Source organism: Tetranychus urticae, chromosome 2, assembly GCF_039701765.1.
Source record: "Tetranychus urticae isolate SD_2017Ah chromosome 2, NJAU_TeUrti_SD_1.0, whole genome shotgun sequence".
Classification (NCBI taxonomy): Eukaryota; Metazoa; Arthropoda; class Arachnida; order Trombidiformes; family Tetranychidae; genus Tetranychus; species Tetranychus urticae.
The window spans coordinates 26,919,595-26,944,566 of record NC_142959.1 but is presented as its reverse complement, the minus strand read 5'-3'; the positions used below and the strand labels follow the sequence as shown (position 1 = coordinate 26,944,566).

General features: G+C 32.4%; 10 protein-coding genes across 12 annotated transcripts; 8 read left to right on the top strand and 2 right to left on the bottom strand.

The window, feature by feature from the left end:
• Window positions 1-634: 634 nt before the first annotated feature.
• Window positions 635-3,946, top strand: LOC149094243 (uncharacterized). Its single transcript, XM_089267628.1, has 2 exons — window positions 635-2,987; window positions 3,073-3,946. Exons 1-2 carry the CDS (start codon window positions 2,238-2,240, stop codon window positions 3,736-3,738), a joined length of 1,416 nt encoding a protein of 471 aa, XP_089123754.1. The 5' UTR covers window positions 635-2,237; the 3' UTR covers window positions 3,739-3,946.
• Window positions 3,947-4,776: 830 nt separating this feature from the next.
• On the top strand, window positions 4,777-6,555 carry LOC107360548 (uncharacterized). Its single transcript, XM_025160448.2, has 2 exons — window positions 4,777-5,655; window positions 5,816-6,555. Exons 1-2 carry the CDS (start codon window positions 4,915-4,917, stop codon window positions 6,164-6,166), a joined length of 1,092 nt encoding a protein of 363 aa, XP_025016216.1. The 5' UTR covers window positions 4,777-4,914; the 3' UTR covers window positions 6,167-6,555.
• Window positions 6,556-6,607: 52 nt separating this feature from the next.
• Window positions 6,608-8,523, top strand: LOC149094242 (uncharacterized). Its single transcript, XM_089267626.1, has 2 exons — window positions 6,608-7,367; window positions 7,450-8,523. The coding sequence occupies exons 1-2, from the start codon at window positions 6,618-6,620 to the stop codon at window positions 8,173-8,175; spliced, it is 1,476 nt and encodes a 491-aa protein (XP_089123752.1). The 5' UTR covers window positions 6,608-6,617; the 3' UTR covers window positions 8,176-8,523.
• Window positions 8,524-9,473: 950 nt separating this feature from the next.
• LOC107360780 (uncharacterized) lies at window positions 9,474-12,007 on the top strand. Its single transcript, XM_015927501.3, has 2 exons — window positions 9,474-10,317; window positions 10,415-12,007. The coding sequence occupies exons 1-2, from the start codon at window positions 9,580-9,582 to the stop codon at window positions 11,138-11,140; spliced, it is 1,464 nt and encodes a 487-aa protein (XP_015782987.2). The 5' UTR covers window positions 9,474-9,579; the 3' UTR covers window positions 11,141-12,007.
• Window positions 12,008-12,283: 276 nt separating this feature from the next.
• On the top strand, window positions 12,284-15,812 carry LOC107360832 (uncharacterized). Its single transcript, XM_015927558.3, has 6 exons — window positions 12,284-12,500; window positions 12,679-12,759; window positions 14,037-14,447; window positions 14,525-14,772; window positions 14,849-15,320; window positions 15,391-15,812. The coding sequence occupies exons 1-5, from the start codon at window positions 12,410-12,412 to the stop codon at window positions 15,221-15,223; spliced, it is 1,206 nt and encodes a 401-aa protein (XP_015783044.1). The 5' UTR covers window positions 12,284-12,409; the 3' UTR covers window positions 15,224-15,320; window positions 15,391-15,812.
• Window positions 15,787-16,350, bottom strand: Sbat (LSMD1 domain-containing protein Sbat). The gene is made up of 2 exons (XM_015927559.3): window positions 16,152-16,350; window positions 15,787-16,082 (listed from the first exon to the last, which is right to left on the bottom strand). The coding sequence occupies exons 1-2, from the start codon at window positions 16,300-16,302 to the stop codon at window positions 15,997-15,999; spliced, it is 237 nt and encodes a 78-aa protein (XP_015783045.1). The 5' UTR covers window positions 16,303-16,350; the 3' UTR covers window positions 15,787-15,996.
• A 596-nt stretch (window positions 16,351-16,946) lies between these two features.
• Window positions 16,947-18,972, bottom strand: LOC107360647 (uncharacterized). 3 transcript variants are annotated; one of them, XM_015927349.3, is made up of 4 exons: window positions 18,921-18,972; window positions 18,774-18,851; window positions 18,064-18,648; window positions 16,947-17,582 (listed from the first exon to the last, which is right to left on the bottom strand). In XM_015927349.3, the coding sequence occupies exons 2-4, from the start codon at window positions 18,838-18,840 to the stop codon at window positions 17,098-17,100; spliced, it is 1,137 nt and encodes a 378-aa protein (XP_015782835.1). In that variant the 5' UTR covers window positions 18,841-18,851; window positions 18,921-18,972; the 3' UTR covers window positions 16,947-17,097. The 3 variants fall into 3 exon arrangements, with proteins under 3 accessions (XP_015782835.1, XP_015782836.1, XP_015782834.1); XM_015927350.3 differs by having other exon boundaries at window positions 18,925-18,972; XM_015927348.3 differs by having other exon boundaries at window positions 18,774-18,972.
• A 50-nt stretch (window positions 18,973-19,022) lies between these two features.
• LOC107360649 (uncharacterized) lies at window positions 19,023-20,219 on the top strand. The gene is made up of 2 exons (XM_015927352.3): window positions 19,023-19,302; window positions 19,363-20,219. The coding sequence occupies exons 1-2, from the start codon at window positions 19,293-19,295 to the stop codon at window positions 19,674-19,676; spliced, it is 324 nt and encodes a 107-aa protein (XP_015782838.2). The 5' UTR covers window positions 19,023-19,292; the 3' UTR covers window positions 19,677-20,219.
• A 442-nt stretch (window positions 20,220-20,661) lies between these two features.
• On the top strand, window positions 20,662-22,282 carry LOC107360648 (myosin regulatory light polypeptide 9). Its single transcript, XM_015927351.3, has 4 exons — window positions 20,662-20,879; window positions 21,535-21,610; window positions 21,669-21,770; window positions 21,845-22,282. The coding sequence occupies exons 1-4, from the start codon at window positions 20,778-20,780 to the stop codon at window positions 22,069-22,071; spliced, it is 507 nt and encodes a 168-aa protein (XP_015782837.1). The 5' UTR covers window positions 20,662-20,777; the 3' UTR covers window positions 22,072-22,282.
• Window positions 22,283-22,723: 441 nt separating this feature from the next.
• LOC107360874 (uncharacterized) lies at window positions 22,724-24,777 on the top strand. Its single transcript, XM_015927596.3, has 2 exons — window positions 22,724-23,062; window positions 23,629-24,777. The coding sequence occupies exons 1-2, from the start codon at window positions 22,819-22,821 to the stop codon at window positions 24,573-24,575; spliced, it is 1,191 nt and encodes a 396-aa protein (XP_015783082.1). The 5' UTR covers window positions 22,724-22,818; the 3' UTR covers window positions 24,576-24,777.
• Window positions 24,778-24,972: the final 195 nt, after the last annotated feature.

The window sequence follows — 24,972 nt, the reverse complement described above, 5'->3', positions numbered from 1 at the left end:
GACCTCAGCTGCCTAAAATCATGAAAAAAGACTGCAAGTCTGTTTTGGATTGAAAAATGCCACAAATTAAGGCATTAGCTTTGCTAATGTGTGCTAAGTCAGTCGTATAATCATTTTCATCGTTGAAAATAAAATTATAAAGTCAGAGTCTTAGGCTAATAAGCGTTAATTCGGGTCGGACACCTAAATTTCAACCGCCCAACAGGTGGCGCTTATCATTTCTCCATAATAAACTCCATAGAAGTTTTTAACTTACATAATTTTTTCACTAAAAACTCGACTTGTTATGTGCTTAAAAGTCGAAGGACAGCACATATCATACTAATTTTTTTTCAAATTTAATCTTTGACTCATATAGTTTCAGCTCAGTTAATCTTAATCATCTGATGTTTATAATTAATAAAAAATAAATGTTTGTATTACTGACAATTTTTTTGAAAAATACTGTAAGACTATTTCATGGTAAAGCAAATGTCTGTCTAAGTTTATCTAATCTTATGAGCTGGATAGATGAATAATTGGTCAAATGAAGAGACAAAATATAAGAGGGGAAACAAGTGAGTCCAACCAAATTATTAGAGCTAATCCCCTCACAATGATATCAACACTAAACTGCAACAGGTTAAGTTGAAATTGTATCTTACACATAAATTGTATTATTGATTTCTTATTAAAACATATTCAGAAGTGATTAATTAATATTTTGAAATAAAAAATTAACAAAGTTAATTTATTTTTATATCAATGCAAACATGAGTACAGTTAATTCATTAAAGCGTCCATTACCAGAACCAAGTGACTCTTGCAAATTGTTGGCTTGCAAAACATGCGAAAAAGATGATGTTGTTTTGAACCTGAAAACGTGTGGATGCCTTTTATGCAAGGCTTGTGATGGTGATGCTCGAGATAAATGTATCTCTTGCCGATCTAACTTCGATCCAAAGATAAAGTTGTCATTCACGAAGAATCCAAGATGCAAGTTTTCTGAACTCAACCAGCCACAGTCATCGGTTTCCTTTAGCTGAAAAATCAAGACATTTGTTATACAAAATGATTCCAGAAGACAACATCTTTTGGAGTTTCCATTACCTTCATCATCCAACTACGGTGTTTCAACAATTGATTAGCATGATTGAAATTATATTGATTGTCTTATAAAAAAGATCAACTGAAGTAAATTCATAGACAGGTTACCGAGAAGATTTATAATTTACTCTCAATTTAGCCTCACTCCTATCAGTGGCCAGGATTTGACTAAAGTAACAAGAAGTAATTGAGTTTTCTAGGAACGCAGGTTCGTTAGAAAACATATTCAGGGTGATGGGAAAACAATCCATATTGAAAAGCATTGTCGAGGTAAGCAAATTATTTTTTAGTTTAATTATGCTATGTTATCGGAGTTCGTTTGTTTAGTTAGGTGATGATCTAAATGAAGATCATGAAATAAAAGACAAAAGTTCAGCTTTTAGATATTGCAACCTTTTCCGTGTTTTTATGCTCTATGAAAATTTTTCAACCTGGATAGTAGTTATAATGCATATCTACTTCGAATGGTACTTGATTCTGCTATTTTAAGGCCTTTTAATGTGTAACAGAACATTGAATGCATATCAAAAGAAACAGATTATATTATTCAATAATATTTCATTCTAATATTAGTATCCCTTCGGTACTACCGATAATATTACTTAAAAGTGAAATATTGCAAAATGTTGCATCATGATCTATGACGAAACAGGCGAAGTGATGGGCGATTTTGGATTTCAGATTTCGATTTAAACTAGAAATGTGATTAATCGATTTTCATTGTAAACAAAACATGAAACTCAGCATATAAAAGGCATAAAATGTAGCAATTTGGTAGAAATTTAAGAAAGAATAATTGATTAACATATTGGGCTTAGTTCTGTTTCTTCCAAACTCTTAACTAATGGATCTTGACTTCAGCTGTCAAGCTTGAACCCCTTAGGGCAATCATGCTCGCTTTCGATTGTCGATTTTATAAACAAATCAAATAATCGATCACAAAGTTGGTTAGCGATGATCGATTTTATCGATAATCGAATCAATTGGTTACAAGCATCATAACGTTTTCTCGTCAACAAGTTGAACTTCAATTGTGTCTTTCGTTGAAATTACATCATTCATTCACTATTAAAACTATTAAGCAGTGATTGCTTCAAAATTTATAATAACAGTTTAGCAAAAGTTAATTAATTTTTATATATGTGACAAAAATGAACACGGTTAATTCATTGAAGCGTCCATTTACAGAAACAAGTGATTCTTGTAAATTGTTAGTTTGCAAAACATGTAAGAAAGATGAACCTGTTGTCTTGAACCTGAAAACATGTGGATGCCTTTTCTGTGAATCTTGTGACGGTGATTCTCGGAATAAATGTATTTCTTGCGACTCTGAAGTGGATCCAAAGATAAAGTTAACATTTACGAAGAAACTAAAATGCAAGTTTTATGAGCGCAACAAGTGCTATAGTTTTGCTGAATACAAATGTAAATGTCTCAACTGTTTTGTCTGTGAATTGTGCCTCAACTTCGTTCACCGGAAAAGGGTGAGTGGATCTTGTGATCCTGAAGTTTTGACACCCAAAGTTACCAATAGTCCTGAACCATGTCAATCATGCAAAGAATTTATTGCTGAATTTAAAATGACTTCAGCACCGTATTCAAAAATTTGCTTCAATTGTTCAACAAACAGTAATTCTGAATGTATTCCATATGTAACAAATCCTGATGAAGATCTAGATTGGGACCAGTTTTATAAAGATTTTGTACAATCTTCCCAAATGGCTTCCGATAAAATTAAAAAAACAGAAGAAGTATTAGAATTAGTCAGTTGGGATCGTGAACAGAAGATAAAAATATGCAAAGATTTAATAACTGAAATACAAAAGTGTTTAGACGAATATACTGAAGTATATGATCGACACATTGTAACACTCAAACAACAACTTGGAAATTCCAAAAAGGTATGTACTGATTCAAAAAGTAAATGTAACCTTACCAAAAGAACAACTGACTTCTAATTTACTCAATGATTTCGTCTTATAACAGGATTATTTAAGACCCGATGGTACAGCTAAAACTATTCTTGATCTTCTCAAAAATAAAGAATTGGCTTTACATGGAAAAAATGGAAAAGATCAAATGACTAATTTGTTAAACTATTATCGGGAAAAACATAACTACAACCCTCGATATCCTGCAACTAGCCGAATAAAGGCATTGCTCTCCTCATTCGACTCAGCGAAGTTGGGTTTAAGTGTTGATAGTGTAGGAGTTAGCGACAATGGATTCAAGCCGCTTGCTATTCTGGTCGAGAAGCCATCTGCAGCAAATCAGCGTAAAAAAACACTGAAAAATATTCAGAAACATGAAGATAAATGGGTACGCAAAGAAAGTTTTACTGTTAACGACATTGTTTTTATATTTGATGCTAATACAACCGACACGTTCAAATGCAAGAGAGCAAGAATCTTGAGCAAAGGAAATCGCAATTCCACAGTCTTTCTTCTTGATTTTGGCTTTGAAATTTCAGTCAAAAATAGTTCTATTGGTCAAATTAACCACATCGAAGTTCCTACCAATGGAAAAAAAACTTGTTTCCTTGCTCAACTCACGGGAAGTGTTAATGTAAATTGTGGCTTAAAGCAACAGGATTGTATTATATTTCCGAAATTTCCGAAATACACAATGGATTTCCTAAGGCTCAGCAGATAAATGTTATTCATTAGTCAGAGCGAAGTTTCTTTTTAATTTTTCACAATTCAAACAATATTCCAAGATTGCACTATACGTGTTGACATTGAATTTGATTACGTTCACATCGATAACCCATGTAAATAATTCCAAGTTAAATAATTGTAGTCTCTTTGTTTTTGGTTTTGAAATTAAATAAAATATAATGACATTGGTTTTTCGATGCCAATTTAGCTGGACAACCAACTTTTTTCATCGCTCAAATAATAAGTAAATTCAACTCATGAAATTTCCTCATCCCTATTGCCCGTTACCTAATTATTTAAGAAGACGATTCGACTAAATTTGAACCAGAAATTGAATCAACGCAACGTATCAATCATTCGTAGACTTTGCAATTTTCTTGTTTTCAACTAAAATTGTAAGTAGACAAAGACAGAGACTAACAATATAAAACTATTTCATGGTAAAGCAAATGTCTGTCTAAGTTTATCTAATCTTATGAGCTGGATAGATGAATAATTGGTCAAATGAAGAGACAAAATATAAGAGGTGAAAGAAGTGAGTCCAACCAAATTATCAGAGATAATTTCCTCACAATGATATAAACTAAAGGATGTAACAAGTTATAGCTTGCAAATGCAGAAGATAACAAACAAATTTAACTCGCCGTTATCTTTAAATTTGATGGTAGCGATGAAGATGCTAACAAATATGTAAGATGATTGTTCATGCAAAGATTAATGTACATTACATTAATCTTTGTTGTTCATGTCTATGGTTCTTTATTATCAATATCATCAATTTTAAAGATAACGGCGAGTTAAATTTTCGTGTTATCTTCTGCATTTGCAAGCTAAAGGGTGTAACGCGTAAGAAGTGAAAATTATCTTATTTTGATAAGAATGAAGATGAAGATGACAATGATAAGAGTGTCCAGTTTGTGTCTTCTTCTCTTTCTGCCACACTCTTATCATTGTCATCTTCATCTTCATTCTTATCAAAATAAGATAATTTTCACTTCTTACGCGTTACACCCTTTATATAACTTGTTACATCCCTTACAACTGGTTGAGGTAAAATTGTGTCTTACATATAAATTGTACCACTCATTTCCTAAACCTATTCAGAAGTGATTAATTCATATTTTGGCATAAAAAATTAACAAAGTTAATTTATTTTTATATAAATGCAAACATGAGTACAGTTAATTCATTAAAGCGTCCATTACCAGAACCAAGTGACTCTTGCAAATTGTTGGCTTGCAAAGCATGCGAAAAAGATGATGTTGTTTTGAACCTGAAAACCTGTGGATGCCTTTTATGTGACTCTTGTGACGGCGATTCGCGCGATAAATGTATCTCTTGCCGATCCAACGTCGATCCAAAGATAAAGGTGTCATTCACGAAGAATCCAAGATGCAAGTTTTCTGAACTCAACCAGTGCTATAGTGATGCTGAATACAAGTGTAGTTGTATTCCAGACTGTTTTGTTTGTAGTTCATGCCTTACCTACATTCACAGGAAAAGGTTCCGCGGATCATGTGTTCCTGAAATTTTGAGACCAGAAATCACCTTTGAACACGAACCATGTAAATTGTGTGAAGAATTTATTGCTGAGTTTGAAACGACTTCGGAACCGCATACAAAAATTTGCTTCAATTGTAAAACAAATGGAACAATTCAATTCGAAAAAATTGTTTATAAAGATCCAGATTGGAACTTGTTTCATAAAGTGTGCATGAAATCTTCACAAAATGTGTCAGATAAAATTAAAACAATTGAGGATGAATTGGAATCAAGAATTTTAGCTCGTGAACAAGAGATAAAAAAATACAAAGATGCAATTATGAAAATACAAAACTGTTTGACCGAATATACTGAACAATCTGATCGACAAATTGTAGCTCTTAAACAGCGACTTGAAAATTTCAAAAAGGTATGTACCAACCTAACTGACTAGGAATACATGGTCGAAACTTACTTTCAAGCCTAGAAACGTTCAAAATTTTCGTAACAACGACCATTTATTTCTCGTGAGTCAACTTTTCTAAGACTAACTGACTTTTAATTTATCCATTGGCTTCCTCTTGTAACAGATTTCAAATATTTTCCAGCCTGATGGTACAACTAAAACTATTCTTGATCTACTCAAAAATAAACAATTGACCTTACATGGAGAACCAGGAAAAGAGCAAATAATTGGATTTTACAATTATTATCGAGATAAAATTAACTCCAATCATCGGGTTCCTTTAGCTGAACAAATCAAGACATTAGCTATACAAAACGTTTCGGTTTCGTTTCGTCTCGCCAACGGAGTTGGTGAGATTCCCGATGTGAATATTGTTGGACAACCAACTTGTTTCATTGCTCAACAAATGGCAGATACAAATTCAACTCAGGAGATTCCGACTCCAAAGGAATGCCTATTACCAAAGCCTAAATGATTTAAGACGACAATTCAACTAAAATTGAACCAAAAACTTGACTCAAAGCAACTTAATAATTCCTAGGCTTTCGTGAAATAATTGCTTCTAACTAATTAGACAGCGACGAGACTGTCTGTCTAAATTTGTCTGAATCCTTTGTTTAAATTCAGTCTGAATGCAATCTCAAAGGAGTTGAATAATTGGTCAAATGAAGAAACAAAATATTAGAGGGGAAAGAAGCAAGTCTAGCCAGTTATGTAAGGCTAACAAAGATTAAGGTAGCTTAATCTTTGAAGGCTAATCCCATTACAGTGATAACGGCGCTAAACTACAACAGGTTAAATTAAAATTGTTACACAAAAATTGTATCACTCATTTCGTATTAAAACCTATTTTGCAGTGATTAATTTTGATTCACATTTTGAAATAACAAATTAAAAAAGTAGCTCATTTTTATTTCAATGCAAACATGAAAACAGTTAATTCACTAAAGCGTCCATTAACAGTGTCAAGTGATCCTTTGAAATTGTTGCTTTGCAAGATATGTAAGAAAGATGATGTTGTCTTACATCTGAAAACTTGTGGATGCCTTTTCTGTGACTCATGTGACGGTGATTCTCCCAAAATGTGTATTTCATGCGACTCTGAAGTTGATCAAAAGATAAAATTGTCGTTTACAAAGAATCCAAGATGCAAGTTTTATGAACACAACAAGTGTTATAACAGCGCTGAATACAAGTGTAGATGTCTGCCGAACTGTTTTGTTTGTAGTTCATGCCTTACCTACGTTCACAGGAAAAGGGTCCGTGAATCTTGTGTTCCTGAAATGATGAGACCCAAAGTTACAACTAACTATGAACCCTGTGAATTGTGTAAAGAATTCATTGCTGAATTTAAAATGACTTCGGAGCCGCATACAAAAATTTGCTTCGATTGTAAAACAAATAAAAATGCTAAATGTACTCCATATGAAAAAAAATCTGATAAAGACGCCGATTGGAATCAGTTTTATAAAGATTTTGAACAATCTTCACTAATTACTTCGGATAAAATCAAAAAATTAAAAGAAGTAGTGGAATCAAGCAGTTCAGCTCGTGATCAGGAGATAAAAAAATGCAAAGATGCAATGTTTGAATTACAAAAATGTTTGAATGAATATACTGAACAATATGCTCGACACATAGCAACACTCAAAAAGCAACTTGACAATTTCAAAAAGGTATTTACTAAACTGACAAATTTTGGCAACATTTTCAAAAGACTAACTGACTTATAATTTATTTGGTTTCATCTTTTAACAGATTTCAAATATTTTGAAGACCGATGGTACAATAAAAACTATTCTTGATCTGCTCAAAGCTGAATTATTGACCTTACATGGAGAGAAAGGAAAAGAGCAAGTAATTGATTTGTTGCTCTATTTGCGAGAAAAAAATAGCCACAATCATCGGTTTCCTTTAGCTGAAAAAATCAAGACATTTGTTATACAAAACGATTCCAGAAGACAACATCTTTTGGAGTTTCCATTACCTTCATCATCCAACTCCGGTGTTTCAGCGAAATCAGGTGTAAGTGTTCAAGAAATTATCGACAATGGAGTCAAGCCATTTGTTATTCTGGTTGAGAAACTAACTGAAGCACATGAGCGTAAAAAAATACTCGAAGCTATTCAGAAACATGAAGATAAATGGATACGCAAAGAACGTTTCGGTATGAACGACATTGTGGTTATATTTGATGCTAAAGCAACTGGCAGTCCCAAATGCAAGAGGGCTAAAGTCATAAGCAAAGGGAATCGCACTTCCACAGTCTTTCTCCTTGATTTCGGCTTGGAAATTACAGTCAAAAATAGTTCCATTGGTGAATTCAGTGATATCATTTTTCATGGAAAGAAAACTTGTTACCTTGCTCAACTAACGGGAAATATTTTTTTAAATTGTGACTTTAAGCAAACGGATTGGATTACCAAAATTCCCCAGATCCAAAATGGATTTCCTAAGGCTCAGCACTTACATGTTATTGATTAGTCAGAGCGAAGCTTCTTTTTCATTTTTTACAAACATTATTTCGAGACTGAATGATCAGGACTCAATTTGTTGAACCGTTATTTTAATATTGTTTTTAATGGTAAAACAATTTTCGATTGCCATATTTATAACCAGAATCCAAACGAAATGATATTAAATCATGAAATTTATCAACAAGACAAGACGAAGCAAAACATATGCTCGCGCTTGATGTATTACTTGAAACTTATTATCTATTACAATGTATAATTGAAAATGTAATTCACTTTCTAATTGATGATCATGATTGAAATTAAATTGGTTGTCTTTTAAATAAAATTAACTGAAGTAGATTCATAGACAGATTAACGAGAAGTTTATAATTTACTAACAATTTAGCCTCAATTTAGTAGGGATATTATGGTTAAATTATTAATAGATTGATTGAACTTGAAAACTTGTGGATGACTTTCTGTGACAGTGATTGTCAAAACATAAAGATGCCATTCACAAGAAATCCAAGAATCTTCCAAAGTGCTTGTCTACCTTACTTACATTATTAATTTGAATCGTGACATTGATCAAAAAGGTGCTTCACCCAAAGCCAAGCACATAAAGGGTGTAACGCGTAAGAAGTGAAAATTATCTTAGTTTGATAAGAATGAAGATGAAGATGACAATGATAAGAATGTGACAGAAAGAGAAGAAGACACAAACTGGACATTCTAATCATTGTCATCTTCATCTTCATTCTTATCAAAATAAGATAATTTTCACTTCTTACGCGTTACACCCTTTACATGTAGCTAATTAGTCAGAGTTAAGCTTCTGGTTAATGGGCAAAATGATTCCATTGTTGTCTTACTCCTTGTTTCTGGCTTTGAAATAAATCAAAGCTATGAAATTGTAAGATTCTGGATGTCAATATAGCTGGACAACTTTTTTAAGCGCTCAAATAATGTGTAAGTTCAACTCATGAGATTCCCTTATACTTATAGCCAAACACCTAATAACTTAAGAAGACAATTCACCTGAAATTGAACCAGTAACTTACAAAATCAGTATTTCTTAAACTTTACAATTGCTTCAGAAACCAAGACTGTATCTCATCTTAAAGCAAATGTCTGTCTAAATTTGTCTAAATCTTCTGCTTAAATACAGTCTGAATGCAATCTTGAACAGAGAGTTGAAAAGTTTAATAATTGGTTGAAGATAAAAATTTGAGAGGGTAAAGAAGTGAGTCTTCCCCTATGATGAAAGGCTAATCCCCTATCGATGATATCATCGTTAAACTACAACAAGCCAAGTTACAATTTTGCCCTTCACGTCTATTGTATCACCAGTTTTCAATTAATGCTTATTTAGAAGTGAATAATTCACATAACAAAATAACTAAAGTTGATTTATTTTCATACTCAAGTAAGAATGGATACAATTAGTCCATTAACAGTGCCGAGTGACTCTTGGAAATCATTGGTTTGCAAAATCTGTGAAAAAGATGATAATATTTTGAACCTGAAAACTTGTGGATGCTTTTTCTGTGACTCCTGTGACGGTGATTCTCAAAATATATGTGTCTCTTGCCGATCTAAAGTCAATCCAAGGATAAAATTGTCATTCTCAAAGAAGCCAAGATGCAAGTATCATGAACTCAACCAGTGTTTTAGTAATGCTGAATACAAGTGTAATTGTATTCCAAACTGTTTAGTCTGTGATTCCTGCCTTAGCTTCATTCACGATAAAAGAGTGCGTGGATCTTGTGTTCCTGAAATTTTGACACCCAAAGTTACCACTAATTATGAACCATGTCAAATGTGCGAAGAGTTTATTGCTGAGTTTAAAATGACATCGGAACCGTATTCAAAATTTTGCTTCGATTGTAAAACAAAAAGTAATGCTATATGTATTCCATTTGAAAAAGATTCTGATGAAGATTTAGATTGGAGTCAGTTTTACAAAGAGTATGTACAATGCTCACGAATGATTTTAGGTAAAATTAAAAAAATCGAAAAAGCGTTGGAATTGACCAGTTTAGATCGTGAACAGAGGATACAAAAATGCAAAGATGCATTATCTCAGATACAAAAATGTCTAATCGAAAACACTGAACAATCTGACCGACAAATTGCAGCTCTTGAACAGCAACTTGACAATTTCAAAAAGGTATGTAACGCTTCAATCAAGAATCAAGAATCAATTGTTTTTTTTCACTTTTCACTAACTGACTTCTAATTTATTCATTGGCTTCATCATCTAACAGATTTCAAATATTTTGAAGCCCAATGGTACAATGAAAACAATTCTTGATCTACTCAAAAATAAACAATTGAACTTGCATGGAAAAAATGGAAAAAAGGAAATATGGAGTTTGTTGAACTTTTATCGAGAAAAAAATTACTACAATCCTCGGTACCCTAGAGCTGAAAAAATTAAGACATTGTATGTGCGAAACTATTCCAGGAAACAATATCTTTTGAAGTTTCCATTACCTTCCAACTCATCAGTATCATCCAACTCAGGTGTTTCAGCGAAGTCGGATGTATCTGTTCAAGAAATCATGGACAATGGAGTCAAGCCGTTTGTTGTTTTGGTCGAGAAACCATCTACAGTAAATGAGCGCAAAAAAATACTCGAAGATATTCAGAAACATGAAGATAAATGGGTGCTCAAAGAACGTTTTGACGTGTTCGACATTGTGATCATATTTGATGCTGATGCGACTGACAGTCCCAAATACAAGAGGGCTAAAATTTTGAACCGAAAAAAAGACGTGTCCAAAGTTTTTCTCCTTGATTTTGGCTTTAAAACTACAGTCAAAAATAGTTCAATCGGTGAAATCAACGAAATCACTATTAATGGTAAAAAAACTTGTTTCCTTGCTCAACTCACGGGAAGTGTTAACGTAAATTGTGACTTTAAGCAAAAGGATGGATTACCTAAGGCTCAGCACTTAGTAACTAGTGTGAGATGCAAATCCAACTCATGAGACTCAGCGAGGATCAGAAGGAATACCTATTGTCAAGCACCTAATAATTTAAGAAGACATTTCACCTAAAATTGAACCAGAAACTCAACTCAACATATCAGTAAATCCGTAAATTTTCATTATTTTTATAATGATTTTTTTTCATTCACCCGCAACCTTGGATAATTTAAGCCGAACAATCAATCGAATTGAAAGGAAAGGAAACTCAACATCTTCAAATCTTCAAAAGCAGCAACTAATATAATATTTACCCTGAAATTAGACTATGAAATGGCAATGATGGAGATGATGCTGATGAAATAGAAATTATGCGATTTTAGTTACAAACCAATAATGAGATTAATAAATGAAATGTTAATAATCATTTTTAGGTCGATCCTTCAAATTAAATTCATAATGAAAGTAATTGACAAAAATAGAGGCCTTCAAGGTTTCATGAAAGTCAAGATGAACAAGAGAAGATGATATCGATGTTGGTATTGGCAGTACATTGAAAGGTGGTAACGTTGTTGGAGGCCAAATCGAGGTAGTGATGATGGACAACAAATAATAATTATAATGAAATAATGATAATCACAATAAAATGTAATACGATAATTACTCCGCCTTTAATTTGTAATTTGGATGACCCTGAAACCGATACAAACAAGTAAAGCCTCTCCTGGTCTAATAAAATTGGACCGGACTGTTGTCAGGGACTTTCTCTAACTCTCTTTCTTTGTCTTCCCTGATTCTCCTTCTCTCCTTCTCTCTCTCTTATGCCATGTGTGAGTTAACCTCATAACATTATTATACTTTTCTGACTCTCAATATATTTATATATTTTTTTGTTAATTAACATTATTTTATTAAACAAATCGAAAGGAAGTTTTGCTTAAGAAAATTGAATAAATAAACGACAAATTAGGTCAACTATCATTCGAAAATGGCGCGTACAGAAGTTACTCAGGGTAAACAGAAAAGTGGGAGAAGTGAAAGAGAAGAGGAAAGTTGGGAGAAAGAGAGAGAAAATGAAATGAAACTAAAAAGGAGAGAAAAGAAAGAGAAGATTGGAGGATCATGAAGATAAAGAGAGAGTGAGAGAGAGTTTCTGGAGAAAAGAAAGATTTGTTTTTGGTTTTTTACTTTACTTACTTTACTTTTTTTTCATGAAATTAAACATCATATGATGAAAATGGCCAGTACGAGATGAGGGGCTAATGTCTATCTCTTTCAGACATTATTTGCCTTTTTTACTTTCAGTGAATTTAATTTGTGTTTGTATCCACCATGACCGGAATTAATCAATTGCCTGATGAGATACTTGAAATTGTGTTCAATAAAATTATTTGGGTTGAGGATCTAATAAACGTTTCTGTTGGTAAGTATTGCTTTTTGCTTTTCAATGTTGCTATATAAACATGCTTTTTTGTGTAACAGGAAAAAAAAGAAGTTAATTGAAAATTTTCTTTATTGCCTGCTAATTGATGGCATTAAAAACAAAGCAAACTTATCTTTTTGCTTCATCTTTTCATTCCTTATTTTTTGCTCTTTGATAGTTTGTCAACGTTGGTCGTTTCTGGTTCGCCGCCGATTATCACAGATTCGGGTTCTTCTTTGTGAAACAGTCAATGATGGAGGTTTGTATTGATGTCAATTACCATATTGGCCTTGGAATTAAAAGTCATCATGTGCAGTTAGTGTTAACTCCTTTCGTGTCAGGATACAAAGATTTAACTTGTTTATCAATATTTTACTGGCAAACGGGTTTATGTTTGTGATCATCGTCCAATTTACCTGTGAAACATCGAAAGTCCTTGAATCTGGATTTAAACTGTGATTAGTGTTACGGATATTTAAATCTAAATTCAAAAACCTTTATACTTCATCTTTAACTTTCACATGGGTTAGGTGTGATGAGCTATGTAATGAATTTTAATCTGGTCCATAATCAAAAGTTTTGAAAATTATCCAATTTGGATTAGTTAGTGACTCGATTCAATAGGTTTGATCACGAGATGGCGTTTATTTTGAAAATTGTTCATTTCCATCAGAATCAGAATTTCAAAATTTTCAGCAATTTTAGCACTTTAATCATCTCATCATATACTTACTAGTACTTGAGCTATAAAGTTTGCAGTTTAGTGTTGCTTCGTAATCATTGTTGATAATTTTTTGCTAATTATTTAATTTCTTTCTATTTCCACTTTGTCACCATGATTAACCAAAAAAATGTTAAAATTACTCCTCAATTTGAATCAGTTATCGATGCAAACCTTTAGCCTTCATGTTATTTTTCATTTCCTTATTATGTGAAAATCCATCAACATTGTCCTCTGCAATGAACTGGTCGTTTTTACTTTCCATTATTTGATTATGTTTAGCTGTTGATTCAGTTAGGGTGTCACTTGAATCTAAGGAACTCAGTCATGCTCCATTCTGACTCCTTTAAGAGGACAACCTTCGGTTCGCTATTTATCATTATTTTTTAATAAGGTCGTCCTAATCACAATTGAAAAGTGTCCCTGGCCTAATCAACCAACCTAAACTTTCAAATAATCATAAAAAGTTATTGTTTAGATAAGGTAAGCTTAGTAAGTGTTAGTTTCTTTATCAATTATTGTTAACCTTAAAATATCGTCATTGAATAATCGTTAATGTTCTTTAAAACAAATTAACTGAACATGTTAATAATACTTTGGAATGACTTTTAATTTGATTTATCCTCTTCTTGTCAAAGTTGATTATTTTAATTTCTTATCTTTAATTTTCTTTTCAACATCTTTCATTTCTAAATTATATCAGATTCTACATGATAATCGACTTTACTTTCATTCCAATCTCGTTCTTGATCATTTTTACTCATTATTAAAATTTAAATTTGTATTAACTTCAATCTTTTTCTTTCTTCGAATAGAGGATGATGACCTTGAACCAGTGCCAGATCCTGTTGTGACCACGGATACTCTCTTCTATCAGGAACTAATCGAAGATAATTCCAGAATAGCTGAATATTTAGATTTCCTACCAAACCTTAAAGTTATCGAGATTAATGGTAATGCCGAACCAATTCAACCTTATATTGGTAGTCTTTTAAATTGCCGAACAAATATTATTGGCCTTCAGTACAATCATCCTTTCTGGTTATCAGTACCTCATGGACTTAAACACATTCAAATGTTTTCATCGTATTCTATCGGAACTGAGGTAGAAGAATGTTTTTCTGAAGTTTGTGAACAGCTTTTTGTTAAATTTGCTCGTGATTCTTTATGGAAGATTTTGTCTGATTTTAGATCTCTTAAGAGACTCCATGTGGGTGAATTTAGAGGTGAGATTAATTTCAATTCATATTTTTTCCATCCAACCAATATTTCTAATATTGTTTTGTTTTAATTTTAATTTTAGGAGAACCTCTATCAGGGTATAATGGCCCATGTTCTCATTCAATTGAAATATTGGAGTTAAATATTTGCCATTATCGTCCTGATGTACCTACTTGCTCACTTCATGACCCACCATATGGATTTGGAGCTTTAGTTGATCTGTGTCCTAGATTGAAGAGTTTGTTTATTCGCTTTCAATCTATTTTTTCTTATCAACATGTCCCTAATCGACCAAATAATTTACTTCAAAATCTAGTTTTGGAATACATGGTAATTTTGATTTTTTTAAACGATTCATTCTTTGTTTATTTATTCTAATGCCTTTTTATTTATTTCCTTTGTGCAGCCAAACAGTTTACATAATTGGAGTACGCTGAGGTGTATTATTTTTAATTTTCCAAATCTGAAGAATCTAGCAATTCGTGGTAATTTAGAGCTTTTGGACAGTCATGTGCATGATATTTTATCTAATTGCGTTAGATTGGAATTACTAGATGTTCGAGGTTGTCCAAAAATAACAAATAGAGTCGAAGATAGTAAACGCTATTTCTCAAAATATACTAATCGTCAAATCAGAATATTTAGAGGTGAATTTCCAGTCTCATGTGCTCCATCAAATCATCGTCAAGTTGCAGATGGTCTCGACTTCATGCGAAATATTTTTTATCAATCTTTCAAAACTATTCCTGTATTTATGCTCCCAGAATGTAAAAAACGCTGATAATCTTATTTTGTTGCCACTGAACAAACTTGTTTGTCTATGTGTTCATTCTTAGTCCACTGATAATGTTTCTTATATGCCACACAAAGATTTAAAGGTAAGTTTAAAGATTTAATTCTTCAACTTTTTTAATTGTAGCTAATTTTGTTTCTCTTTCATTTTTCTAGCTCAAAGAAATATCTTTTTTGCTCATCCTCATTTTCAAATTCACCAGAAGGTTTAATCTCTTGATATTCCCATGGATCAACAACTAATGAACAAATGAAGCTGCTTGATGTAATTAACTGCAAACCTCGTTATCAAAATTATTGGTATATTACAATCTAGCGGATATTAGAAATTTTAGAGCTTCAATAAGATCTAGTATCCATTCACATGCTGGAAAATAAGCTTAATCATGACCGCTTATTTTTATTTTTTTAACATTGTAAAATTTTGCATAGCAACTAGTTAATAGTTGCAAATCAAATCATATTTTCATTCAAATTGTTAATGTACAGTCTAAATAATATGTAGATATTATCAAAACTATAGCGCGCTTCATTAAATGTGAAGTTTTAAAATTAAAGTTGTAATATTTTTTCAATTATATTTTGTGAATGTGTTTGATTTTATACAATTGTTCATGAATCATTTAAAAAAAAGTGTTTTTATCAGTTGATTAATCGAGCATAGAAGCAAACTAGACTGGTCATTAAATATTGATGCCATAATTTCAATCTAGACAACAAATTTCAAAATGAAGTAACAAGATTATAAATCATTTCTATTAATTAATATGATACATGTATTGAGACTATATGATGACCTGGAACCATAGCCAGACCCAAGCTTCGTGGCTCTTCTTTTTCACCACACTCTGCAAGAAATGGCAATAAAATTTTGAATTAGCACAATAAAAACAGATGAACTGTAGATTTCAACTCACCTTCAAATTTAAGGTATTCTAAGCAGGAACCAAGAATCACATTTCTATGACAATCAGTACATAGAAAGATACCAATAAGAACTCTTTTATCACTCATTTCAATTTTCATTTTTCGATTGAGCCATTGCCGTAATTTACTTTTACCATCCATAGTAAAAACTTTCTTAGTTGATTAGAAAGTGAACTAAAAGAGTAAAATAATGTACAGTGAATAACAAAACGAAATTGTCATTTAAAAAAAGGCTGTCAATATGTATTTCTATGGTTACTCTAGGAGCGCCAAAAACAATCTGATAGCACGATTAAATGCTTCAATTTATCGCGTTTTAATGGACTTAATTTAACTTTTATTCGTGAAATTTTAATCAAAAGAGTCATGAATTTAGTCCAAAATGAGAGCCTCAGTGAAAATAGGTCTATTAAGTGAGATTGAAAATCATGAAATTTACTAATCAACAAATAGTGAGAATAAGCTTTACCACATTGGTACAGTTTCTGAGAAATCACTGTAGTCTTCATTCCAATCATTTTTCACTGATTTGCTGATTAAATTAACAAATCATCAATCATCATTACTGTTGGACTACAAAAAATTGAGTTAAATAATAAATATATCTAAATATTAATATTAGCGTTGTAGTTATATTTAATATTGGATTTGACCGAAGTGAGAATTGACCGGATATTGACTCGCTGAATAATTTATTATAATATTTATTTTCCAGATTCATGATGCGATTCAAAATTTTTCATCCATCTTCCCCGAAGTCGGTTAATAAATCGAAAAGAGATTGATAATGGTGTTCAAAAAATCAATCTACATAAATTGAAATGATTTAATTTCGTCCAACTTGAAATGTTCAGAATCTTTGGAAATGCAATTATTTACAAAGAGAATCGGTTAAAAGTTAAGTTTTAGTGCAGTCGAATAGTAACTGACGAAAAATTAATAGTAAAGAGGGTAGGGCACAGATGAGTCTCTAATGTCCCTGCCTGGATAAGGATCCCTCACATCTCTTCCGTGGAAGGGTACAGGTGGATGCTCTCTAACATCCCGACCAGGGTAAAGAACTGGAACAGAGTCTCTAACATCACGACCAGGACCAGAACTTTGACCTGAAGTTTGGCCTGATACTCTCTGGACGGGAAAACCAGTACTGATGCCACCAGGCTTGCTTGGGCCTGTTTGTATGGGGATTAGTGACGAGGTAGACGGATGAGGGGGTCCTACAAGTGATTGTGCTCTTATTTGTTGTTGATAATCATAACGAAGTTTGCTTGCCTCATATTCAGCTGCTTCGATTTGTTGATTTTCAGTACTAAATGGACCACCACTTGGAAAGATATGGTAAGGGTTGCCTTTCACATCACATGCAATCTGTGATGGAGTTCCTTGAGGGTAATATAAATAGCTACCAGATTGAGTTGTTCCTGGTAAAAGAGAAATATTTCAAGTTAAAAGCGTTCTAAGTTAAGTAATAGAAAAATGACAGATCAACATGGAAACCGATCAATTTTGTGAGTGAGTATTGTTTAAATTCGTGATCAGAATGAAAATCTAAGCCCTAAAATTAATTACATTGAATAATAAAAATACCAGCTAAATAAATACTAACAAATGTAATACATATTCATGATTCCTTTCAAACTACTGCAAGAAAGCATTCAATGATCTTTCAGTCAGTGTTCATCTATGTTTATGCTGTAAACTGTTCATTCTTACTGGCGTTTCGTTAACCTAGAAAAACAAATTCAATTTCTTTAGTCAAGGTTATGATGCCGGATAAAGAGTCAACATGTAAACAAAGAGCAAATAGATAATAGCAAATAGATAATAGGTTTCACTGTAGGCTTAATCAAGGTGAAGGATTCCCTAGTTGAAATTTGTAAGACATTTTTAAAATGCACATACTTGGTAAGGCTGGTGTATACGACATTGGATTCTTATAAACCGGGAGTATTCCTGTATAAGGCACACCAGGTGGTGAAGGACTTTTCTCATAAGACCTTTGCATTGGTCTTTTGAGGGAATTGGCTGGCGATGATGTGACACCGGGCACTGAATACATAGAAACCGGTACAACTTGAGTATGATTGGTTGCTTGTTGAGACATAAAATTACTATTTGAAACTATAGGAGACATTGGAACATTGAGAGTAGGATTTCTATGGTACATTGGCGGTTGACAGTTGGCTACACTAGCCGCAGACATCATACTGGTTGAGATAAAATATGGGTGATAAACATGATTGTTCAATGGTTGAGGTCCTGTTAATTCGGGTTCCCTCTCTCTAGGCTTTTTACGTACAGCCGGGCCTTCATTCAGCACCTTTTTCAATTGTGAAAACAGTTCAGTCTTTTCTTTTCTCATATCTTTTAATTTAGTCTCTAATTTATTCAGCTGATCTTTAATCTCTTCCAATGTCATAGCATCTTTTTTACGCTTAAGCTCTTGCTCCCGACGAAGTCTTTCCTGTTCAGCATCTTGTTCTTGTTCTAGATTGTCCACAATAAATGATAAAAAATAGTATGAAAGACAAATAAAGAAGATAAATACATTAATATGTGCTAAAACAAATAAAGATGCACAAAGAAAATATACATAAAGGTTTTAAACTTACCTTGTTTCCTTTTTTCTCGTTGCCTTATAATGTGAACTTTTAGCTTTTCCCACATCTCACTAGACATTTTAGAACGTTCTATAGCAATTAGAGAGGGCATTTTCGTCTAAATAATTGATATACCAAACACAAATTTAAATTAATTACCTACTATTAACAAAGAGCTGAGTTTAGTGGAGTAACCTCAAACCAGATTCAAGAAAAATGAATGGTTCCAGCTGATGTTCTTTTTTATCTTTACTTCAACATTAACCTCGCGGGCGACATTTTCTTTCAACCTTGATCAAATTTAATTTGTTTACACCGTCGATTGTCAACCTTACATTAAAGTTTGTGGTGAAATTAATTAACCAACTAAACAAGATTGTGAATCTGTGGAAAATATTAATTAGGAAATTACAATCTATAACTAATTGACTGGTTTATTCATTGAAATTGATCCATTGTTAGTTTTTCTTGTGAACCTCAGTTGACTGCTAATTGTGACAACTTATTAATTGGTCAATATCGGAAATTATAATGTCTAAAGGTAAATCACAATGATTATTATTTAAAGCCTTAATAAATATTAATTTTAATCATTTTATAGATGAATGCAAAAGGCCTTCAGAAGATAGTGAAACAACAGTGAAAAAAATGAAAACCAAGAATGAGCCTAACAAAGATGATGGAAAAACAAGACCAAGAGAGGAAGACAATGATCAAAACTGTGTTCAAGCCAAAAAGATTAAATTAGAGGAAATTGTCGATGAATGGAACTTAGGAATGGGCTACACACCGCGAAGAATATCCAAGCTAAATATCCAAAAACAAGAATTCTTTGATTACATCAGCACACATAAAGCTTTATCCACAACCAATTTACTCGATATCCGTGGCTATGGGAATCTTACAAGGAAATAATACTCATTGAAAGCAATACAACCCTTCCTAAATTTACTACTATTTTTTGTATTTATGTTATGTGATGAGAGCTCATCTGTACTTGCTTAACTCTCAAACCATTCTTGACTCTAACTATCAAGATGTTTACTAGATTTATCGGATTTCAGAGAGACAGATTTCCAACGCAATACAAGGGACCTGATGTTTTTTCTCGAACTCTAATCAAGTCAAAGTCAAAAGTCTTCCTTTTTTCAAGTTTCTCCGATTTTTGTTAATAATCGAAGCGATTATTTTAAATGGAACAAAGTTTTATACTGTTGTTGTGAGTTTGCTATAATGTGATATCAATTTGATAAAGTAAACTAGATAAAGTCTGTTAAATCCACAAAGCTCTGGACTTCTGTGACATTTTAATCGAAAACAATAAAGTTTAGATTCCTTAAACGTAAGAGACAATGAAATCATGAAATGTATATGAATTGAACGAGCTTTTAGCTGATTTCCTATCATTCTCTGTGTCCATTAAAATTAAGTTGGCTTGAGTCAATCTTTACAAGTGAATATGCAGTTAAATTGTCTCTCAAACTATGTTAATAGAGAAGAAGGAAGGATTCTTTTTTTGGAACTATTTGTTCAAATGGTGAAGCAGAATATTCACCCAAAAAAATTGCATCAGTTATCGATGGAAGCTAACAAATCAACGATCACTCCTCCCAGATGATCTCCAAATAAGGCTTAGAGACAAGGATCATGATGGAAGAAAGAAGCTCATTTTTTTGCGAAAAAATCAGTGAGAAGTTCAAAAAGCAATCATATATTTCCTCCTTCAACTTTAAAGGTTTTCACAGAACTCCTCCGCATCCCTAACTTTTCCTGTAACCTCCAGGTTTGGTCTCAATTGATTTCCCCAACTGAGCAGTTTTCTTAACTCTCTGTGATCATTTCTTTTCGAGCCTCCTTCTTTTACAATCGTCGATTCTCGCTATCCCAGTCATTTACTGTACTGCCTCGGAAATTATCAAACTTTCAAGATTAGGAATCTTCACCTAAGAATTGTTCAATCTTTTTAATTAGTTTTAATTCGTGTTAAAAAGTTAAAATTTATATCAAACAATCAAAATGAGCAAAACTCGAAGTGATTCATCAAAAAAACGAGCAACACGATCAACATCCAATGTGTTCGCTATGTTTACCCAAAACCAGATAGCTGAGTTTAAGGAGGTAAGTTGTTTACAACATTTACATTTGAATAAATATTAGCTTTCAATTTTGCAGCAAAACATTATTTTTGATACCAGAAAAGATCTAATTTGGTTATAATAAAGTTAATTTAAGTGAATCTAACAAATTGTGATTCCCAATCCTCTTGATTGACTATTATATTACAATTTAAGATCCTCATTATGATTTTTGCTGATAAATGTTTGAATGATTTATTATTTGTAAAGATTCTTAGGAAGTCGATTAGGTTTCATGAATAATCAGCTGCTTGTTATCTATCCAAATCAAGTTGATATGTTGCGGTAATCACAGATCAAGATTAGCTGATAATCTTGCCAATGTTATCTGAGTATTATTGACAGAAAAAGGTTGAATATTCGCTCTCTTTCAATCATTTGTCAATAAATTGAGTGAAAAAACATCATTTTTCATTTTTAACTCAACACACAGAATGTAAATTATTTGGATCAAGTCCAAGTAACGAGCTGACTGAAAGTGTAAATATTACAACTACTGAGATAACAGAATATTGAATAAACTTTAAACACTCGTCTGATTGACTCAATTCATGGTTGATTTAATCGAAAGATTGTACATGATATAATTAGCATGAAGCCTGATTGAAGTTAACTAATTTCACTTTCTCTTCTCTCAGGCATTCCAATTTATCGACTCTAATAAGGATGGGATTATTGACAAAAATGATCTGAGAGCGACTTTCGATTCACTTGGTAATTATTCACATTAAATGAAGAAGATGATTTTATTTACAAATTATTTTTATTAAAGGTCGCATGTATCCCGATGAGCAGTTACAGTCAATGTTGTCCGAGGCTCCTGGTCCATTGAACTTTACCATGTTCTTGAGTATCTTTGGTGAACGAATTGCTGGTTTGTATTGAAACATTTTGTAATCATATTCAATGTTATTTCAATTTTCTTTTTCTATTTCTTTTTCCTTCTAGGAACTGATCGCGAAGATGTTATTCAAGCTGCTTTCAGGACATTTGATGCTGACCAGACGGGTAAAGTTCATGAATCTGTTTTGAAAAAAGCCTTAACAACTTGGGGTGAAAAACTTACCGACGATGAAATTGAAACAGCATTCAGAGAGGCCCCAATTGACAAACGAGGTTTTGTTGATATCAATGGTTTTGTCAAAACAATCAGTGGCTCTGCGGAGGAGGAATAATTTTTTGACGATTGTTCACAATAAATATAAACTATTCAACAGTTATCAAAAATCTAATGTGAAAGACATTTTAAAATCAAATTGTTACCATCAACAATGTTACTATGAGAAATGAATTGATTTGCATGAGAATCAAGTGTTCAATGAGCTTAACTCGCTTATTTGCAAAATGTATTCACTCATTTAATTAAACTGAACTTTGTCTCAAAAATGATCAATTTTCTTTCAAATCTTTCTTCTTATTTTTCAATACTGTTTTTAATTTTAAACTAACAGTTGAAGGGAAATGCTTGAATCGCGAAATTGAATTGGAAATATGCACTACAACATGATAATTATCAACAGATAATAGTTTTCAATTAGAAAATATTTGATGATTAACTTTGAATTCATTGTCCAATAGGTTAACTTTCATTGATTGCTATTAAAAGTCGATACAAGTGTTTATTGATTGTTTTTAGAAAATTTGTATTTACTTTCACCTGGTTCATCGTATTTTAATGATATTTATTGATTCTTATCCTTTTATCAGTTCTGGTTGAACCAGCTAAAATACTCATGACACACCTTGTACTTGGAATTGATTTGCGCGGGCTTACTTTTTGCTTACTTTCTTTGCCAAAAGGAAACTCGATTTCTTGTCAGATGGTTTGTTGTCAAATAATATTTCATGTTTTCAGATTATCTTATGTTTAATTGTTGTTAATTAAACTGGATTTATAAAGTTATTTACAAACTAATCTCAATATGCCTAATCTGAGGGACTATGTGGACCGAGCTAGACATGGTGCTCAATCCAGAATGCAAACAATCGGAGTTTATATCACAACCTTTCTTGACTCCTTCAAAACCAGATCAAATAGGCCAAGAAGACGCAGTTCAAGAGCTAGAGGACGACAAAATCATATCTTAGGACCACCACATCTACAAAGAACCCACAATTATCATGATCATGGATCAAATAGGCATCACTTAGCTTCAAGTTTCTTTGGTAAGACCTTAATATTTTTATCATTTTACTATGTTCTTTAGGCCTTAAGCTTGCCACTTTTTTGAATGCCAATTTTAAGGTTTACAAGTTTGAAACAATAAGCAATTAATCCTCACTCGGAAAACCAATTGCATATATAATTGTTCGTGCTTGAAATCTATCAAACTCGAAGCATAATAAATTATCTCTAGTGTTCTTTAGCATATCTTGTCATTCTGTAACTAGGTTTCCTCGAACTGTCAAAAGTTATTCGTAATATTTTTATTGATTATTGTATAGTCTAGATCTTACTTTCTTATTATATTTTCAAACTAGGTTAAGTTTAGAATAGAAGGGAATTTCATTGATCAGACGGAAATAATATCTGCTCTAAAAGGTTCTGAAAATATTGAATAGCATTAGAACACACTGTTATCAACTTACACCAGACTTGAAATTAGACTACCAATCAGACTACAGTATTTGCAAATATACTAACTTGCAAGAAGCACAGTTAACTAATAGATATTGTATGATTCTTGATTGTTTTACTAATCTAATTCTTGTTAATTATTGTTTTATAACAGATTCCAATAGATGCGGAGAAAGAAATTTATGGGCTGCATTGATGAGTTTACTCGTGATTGCTACTCTGTCTGCTGCTATTGCTCAACCTAAATGGTTTCGTATCAGAGGTGGACGATGTGATCGCGTTTACATAGGCCTACAAGAATTTTACAATGAACCGTTTACTTTCATCTCACATAACTACGGTCTAGCTGACAGTGTTGATAATGGTAATTCATTAAATCAACATGAACGACAGAAAATGAAATTACCGTACACCAAAAGAGAAGCTGATATTTTATCTAATAGCCTATTGAACAATGGAACTATTCATCAACGAAAAGAGATGATCAATCGTGATTCATACGGAAATCTCTATCCCAGCATTTCCATGAGAAGTGGGAGAACCCATATCAGCTGTTTAACTCCAGAAATAGCTGATTTACAGAAGGCAATAATTATTTTATGTTTTTCAAGCCTTTTACTCAACTTATTTCAATTTTTTCTCGACACATTGGGTACTAGACGAAAGTATCTCGAGCTCATGCGACGTCACGCACTCGCTAATTTATTAAGTGTTGTTTCTTGTATATTTACCCTTGGTATTGCTTATCTAGTTGCGGATCTTTTAGAAAGAGAACAAAGACGACGAGTCAACAGAACTCATTTTCTCAGTGCAATCAGTGATCATCCATCCAACGTAGAGATCCATTTTGAAATCAGCTTTTATTTGATCAGTTTAGCGGGTTTGCTCGGACTGATCGCTGCTGCTTGCAATCTCCTCGCTAAACCTGATCCCTACTTTTTCTCATCTTCACTCCATTTCTCATCTCCTCATGACTCTGAGGCTAATAATTTATTGGGGGAGACAATCTCAACACGCTGGCAATCACCGCCACCAGCAACTTTATCTTCACTTGTTCCAAGCACAATGACTCCACCTCATCCTCCACCATACTCGCCATAATAATGGTACAAATAAAATTAACCATGTTATAATTTTTAACTTATAAGACTGCAAAGTCTTTTAAATTGTAAATTTGTAAGTTTCCATAGACTCGATAACTCTAAACGTGATAATATCATTTTTTTCGATGAGCTGTTTGCTTGTATTATGTTTGATAATATCTAGATCAATTAAATGGTTATTAAAAAATTATGAAAACAAATGATTTACTCATTTATCATTCAAAAATAAAATCGTTAAATTTTTGGATTATAGTTTACTGCTTAAGCTAATTCAAATTCAAAATAGATGCTTATTTTTTATCATTAATTAAAAACTTTTTATCCATATTGATATTATTAATAATAGACGTTTATGAACGAATGACAATTTTTACCTTAATTTCAAATTTGGCGGT